The sequence below is a fragment of the Triticum dicoccoides genome, chromosome 3A (genome assembly GCF_002162155.2).
Source record: "Triticum dicoccoides isolate Atlit2015 ecotype Zavitan chromosome 3A, WEW_v2.0, whole genome shotgun sequence".
Classification (NCBI taxonomy): Eukaryota; Viridiplantae; Streptophyta; class Magnoliopsida; order Poales; family Poaceae; genus Triticum; species Triticum dicoccoides.
In genome coordinates this window covers 493,881,904-493,887,039 of record NC_041384.1, presented here as the reverse complement: position 1 = coordinate 493,887,039, position 5,136 = coordinate 493,881,904, and the positions used below count along the sequence as shown (strand labels likewise).

At 52.1% G+C, this 5,136-nt stretch overlaps 1 protein-coding gene across 1 annotated transcript; it reads left to right on the top strand.

Moving 5' to 3' along the window:
- Positions 1-368: 368 nt before the first annotated feature.
- Positions 369-2,894, top strand: LOC119268757 (protein PLASTID MOVEMENT IMPAIRED 2-like). The gene is made up of 2 exons (XM_037550461.1): positions 369-659; positions 767-2,894. The coding sequence occupies exons 1-2, from the start codon at positions 561-563 to the stop codon at positions 2,507-2,509; spliced, it is 1,842 nt and encodes a 613-aa protein (XP_037406358.1). The 5' UTR covers positions 369-560; the 3' UTR covers positions 2,510-2,894.
- Positions 2,895-5,136: the final 2,242 nt, after the last annotated feature.

The window sequence follows — 5,136 nt, the reverse complement described above, 5'->3', positions numbered from 1 at the left end:
AAGCCGAATGACAGATGTAATTGGTATATCATTGTTAATTAATTATTGAAATATTTTCTTAATTGAAAAAAAGTCTACCTTCCAAATACAGCCGTTGTCCCATCGATACAATGCAACACGAGCCACTTGTAATTTATGTGACCAAAAGGCATCGCGGAAAATCCCATTTCTGTTTTACTCCAAAGCCCCAGAGAGGTATTCTAGTGCTACAAGCGAAACGGCGAAATAAATTGAACGGGAGCTGTCAGTTACTAATTGCTAGAGACAATTCTCAAAACGTGATGGGAGGCAGGGACAGGAACAGGGTGGATAAAACGGGAACAGCTGTGCTGTGTGGTAGTGAGCTCCTCCGAGTCCTGCCAAGAAGGATAGAGCTGAGGCTGAAACACTTGTCCTCGTTCAGCAGCACATAAACTCCCCTCTCTCCTTTGCCTCTCCTTCCCCTTCCAACCAAATAAATTTCCAATGGTCTGCGTCGCTGTGAGCCTACAGATTTGTCTGGTGAGGATATACGAGCAGCTTGTATACACTTCTTGTTAGGTTGCGTCATTTGGAGCACAATGGAGGCTGCCATGGATGGTGGATCAGTGAGAGCCACAATGAGCATCTTCGGCGAGAGCATCGGTGGAAGAAAGGCAGACAAGAACAGAGCTCAAGAGGTACTCTTTCAATTCCGAAATTCATGGACGACTTGCCATATCTTCCCTGTTTCTTGGAGTACTGTTTAACTGTAGTACTAAGTTCATATCTACCTTGTTGTATGCAGAACCTGTCCTCTGAAATGAAGCAACGAGCGAAATCCGACATGGACAAGCTGAACGAGCGGAAGGCGTCAGTGGATAACGAGCGAGCCGGCGCCGAGTCGGAGCTATCGAGAGCACGAGCCATGGCCAAGGAGCTGGAGCGCCAAATCGACCAGACCAAGGCCAAGGCGACGTCCCAGAGGTCAGGGCTGCAAGCAACGTGGACACGAAAGAATGGCGCCGAGGAGGCCCAGTACGCGGAGGTGTCGCAAGAGCTGGAGCGCGTCAAGAGGGAGCTCCGCAAGCTGAAACTGGAGGTGAAGTCCGCGGCGGAGGCCAAGGCCAAGGCCGAGAGCGACGTCGTGGCGACGGTGTGCAAGATCCAGTCCAACCTGCAGGCCGCCGACGAGATGAAGCGGCGCGTGGATGAGGCGAACGAGGAGCACGTCCTGGTGGAGCTCGCGCGCATCGAGGCCGAGCGGGAGCGCCGCGAGCTGGAGGCCCAGCACGTCGCCGAGGCAGAGCGGTTCGCCCGGGAGATCGAGGCCGCGAGGTCCAAGGTGAAGGAGGCGCGCAGGGAGGTGAGCCGCGCGAGGGAGCTGGAGGCGAAGCTGGAAGCCACGAACGCCGACGTGGAGGTCCTGCAGGGCGAGATGGAGCTGGTGCGCGCCATGGAGAAGCACCACGTCCCGAACGATGGGGCGGCGGAGGATACCACGAGACAGAAGAAAGGAGAGGCGCAGGACAGGGCGTTGCTGCAGGCCGCGGAGGCCGAGCTGTCCATGGCGAAGAACGAGCTGGAGAGCATCAAGGCGGGGGCGTTCCAGTTCATGACCTCCATGGACCGCACCCGGACCGAGATCATGGGGGTCGTCCAGGAGATCGACCGGCTCAAGGCGCAGGAGAAGAACGCGGACGCGCAGGTGCAGCAGCTGAACGCGAAGCTCCTCAAGGCGAGGGCCCAGATGGAGGCCGTCACGGCCGCCGACGAGAGGTCCAAGGCCATCGTGTCGAACCTCACGGCGGCGATGCAGCAGCTGCATGCCGAGACCGAGGCGGCGAGCAAGGAGGAGGAGCTGACCATGCTGGAGAAGCGGTGCGTGCTAGCAGAGGCCGACAACGTCGCCGCGGAGATGGCCACGGCCGAGGAGCGGATCAGGCAGTCGGTGAAGGAGCTGGAGGCGGCGAAGGCGTCCGAGGCGTCGGCAATGAAGAAGCTCAAGGCTGCCGTGGAGAGCACAATGCAGGCCAGGGCGTCGGCGGCGCCCCGGCGGCAGGGGACTATAACCGTCTCGCGGTTCGAGTACGAGTACCTGAGCGGGCGCGCGGCGCTGGTCCGGGTGGTGGCCGACAAGAAGGTGGCCGCGGCGCAGGCGTGGGTGCAGGCGCTCAAGGCCAGCGAGAAGGAGGTGGCGATGCGGGCCGAGGCGGCGGAGCGGGAGATGAGGGAGATGGGCCCCAGGGAGGCGCAGGCGGCGTCGGAGGCGGAGAAGACGGCGGGCGAGCAGAAGGCGCTGGAGCAGGAGCTGTACGACCTGAACGCGACGGCGGAGAGTGTGGGCCTGCAGTGCGCGTACCCGCGGCGGAGGTCGAGCAGGGTGTCGGCGACGTCGAAGAGGTCGAAGGGTCGGCGGTCGTCGGTGTCCGCGGCGAACTGGAACCCCAAGTCGCCGTCGTTCACCATCAAGAGGAAGAAGAAGATGATGCCCAGCCTCCTGAAGCTCATCAAGGAGAAGAGAGGCGGCAGCGACAAGAGCACCAACTGAAGAGCTGCGTGCGGCTGCTCTGCTGAGAGAGCAGAGTGCGTGCATGGCTTTGAATCCGTTTCCTGCGGTGTCGGCCCGTGATATGCTGCGCGGTCTGGTCCTCTTTTGATCCCCGTTCTATATGTCTCATTTTAGTTCCCATTTTAGGTTTGTCTTACATTAAAAAAATCAAAGTTTTATTAAGTTTATAGAAAAAACATCAACATTCACGATATCAAATCAATAGGTCTACCAAGTATAGGTGTTGTCATGTATAGTCTGCGTGAAAAGCAAAGACTTTATCTGTTTCATGCACTAGTGTTCGTGTATGTGCACTCCCGTCTAGTTTGACAATAATATTATTTTCAAAATTAATTGCAATTAATGTTGAATCCGAGATTAATTGTGTTTAATACAATTAATTCTATTTTCAAATTACGATCAATGTAATTAACATGTTTCTAATTTATTCATGATGTGATGGCTACAAATTGGAGCAGCATGAGACATTCGATATAGATGATTGAATGGCTCAAATCAATTGAATTCACCAAACTAATGTTTTTATATAATGTAGTGCATATAGACTTTTTAAGAGGTCAAATCTACAAACCTTGATCGGGTTTATAGAGAAAATGATTTATATCTATAATTCTAAATATATAACATATGAGGCTACAACTTATGATGAGTCTAGTTATATATGAGCATTTTAGATGTCAATATTTTTTCTCCACAAACTTGATCAAAGTTTGTAAGTTTTGACCTTTTAAAAAGTATTTTTACGAATTGAGGGGCATGCCCCCGATTTCATTCCATTAAATGAAAGAACCCGATAAACAAAGTCTTTAAATATTCGAAAGGATCCTAATGCCGGAGCACAAAGCAACATGCTGAGGCATCAACTAACTTCTCATTTGCAAAGAGAGGGATACCACGCAAGGGCCCTGCAATTCGCGGGCAAAAAACGAGAAAAAGCATCCCAGCAGCCTGTCCCGGCTAAAGCGAGCTCCAAATAAATGCAAAAACTAAAAATTACCCTACTCCAAGCCTTCTCGTCATCGGCGCCCAGCCTCTACTCTTGTTGAAAGAACCATTAGCCACCTCAATTAGCAGTGCCGCCACCTCCTGCATGATCGATTGCTTTCCTCTTCTCTATAGGCCCGCCCAATAGGAGATCCAGTAAGCAACTTGATAGAACAAAACACTAGGATCATGCGGGTAAATATGATGAAAAGTAGCAGAGGTCCTGGCTTTTCACAAAGTCCAGAAAAGTGACGCAATGCGCACAGCTATCACCTGCCTTTGATGTTTAGGAAAGCTCTCTATCCAGCCACTAAATACGTCTATTCTGCAAGGTATATCGGCTAGTCCAGTCACACTCCCCGTCGGTGTCAAAACCGGCGGATCTCGGGTAGGGGGTCCTGAACTGTGCGTCTAGGCGGATGGTAACAGGAGACGAGGGACACAATATTTTACCCAGGTTCGGGCCCTCTTGATTGAGGTAAAATCCTACGTCCTGCTTGATTAATATTGATGATATGGGTAGTACAAGAGTAGATCTACCACGAGATCAAGGAGGCTAAATCCTAGAAGCTAGCCTATGGTATGATTGTTGTATATTGGATCCTGTCCTACGGACTAAAACCCTCCGGTTTATATAGACACCGGATAGGGTTATGGTTACACAAAGTCGGTTACAATGGTAGGAGATCTGAATATCCGCATCGCCAAGCTTGCCTTCCATGCCAAGGAAAGTCCCCTCCGGACACGGGACGAAGTCTTCAATCTTGTATCTTCATAGTCCAGGAGTCCGACTGAAGGTATAGTCCGGCTATCCGGACACCCTCTAATCCAGGACTCCCTCAGTAGCCCCTGAACCAGGCTTCAATGACGACGAGTCCGGCGCGCAGATTGTCTTCGGCATTGCAAGGTGGGTTCCTCTTCCAAGTTCTTCATAAAAGTTTGTAAACACTAAGGGTAGTGTCCGACTCTGCAAAATAAGTTTCCACATATTGCCATAGAGAGAATAATATTAACACAAATCTAATCTGATGACGTATTCCGTAGCGTGACATCACACTACGACCAAGCCTTTATTCGAATCGTTTTTACCCCCACCTCAGCGTATTTTGCGAGGCGGTTTCCTTGGCACGTCTTGTCAAAGCAGAGATCGTGTTCCCTTTTTACGGGATTCTCATCAATACGGACGTGGGTAACCCAACCGCGCCATTTATCACGGCGCTTGGGAGATAAGAGAGTTTATCAGGCTGGTGGGGACGCATAGCCGCATCCGCCCATATAAGGGGATAAGGATCCACCTTTTTTACCTATGCCTTCTTCCTCCTCAGCTCATCCATCTCCTGTGTACCCGAGCTCCAGCGCCCAAGTCCGCACTTCCCACCTCAACCTTCTCCAGCCATGTCCGGAGCGGGAGGCAAGTGGATGGTCTCCTCCGTTACGGAGGGCCATGTCAAAAAGCTAAGGAAGGCCGGATACTTGTCCAATGACATTGCGCACCGGCTTCCCGAAAAGGGGCAGCTTCTCCCCACCCCAAGGCCCCATGAGAGGGTTGTATTCCTCCCCCATTTCCTCCGTGGACTAGGTTTTCCTCTCCACCCATTTGTCCGGGGGCTCATGTTCTACTA

Coding starts and splice junctions, on each gene's coding strand:
- LOC119268757 (XM_037550461.1), top strand. CDS start 561: ATGGAGGCTGCCATGGATGGTGGATCAGTGAGAGCCACAATGAGCATC. Junction 660..766: donor ACAAGAACAGAGCTCAAGAG/GTACTCTTTCAA, acceptor TGTTGTATGCAG/AACCTGTCCTCTGAAATGAA.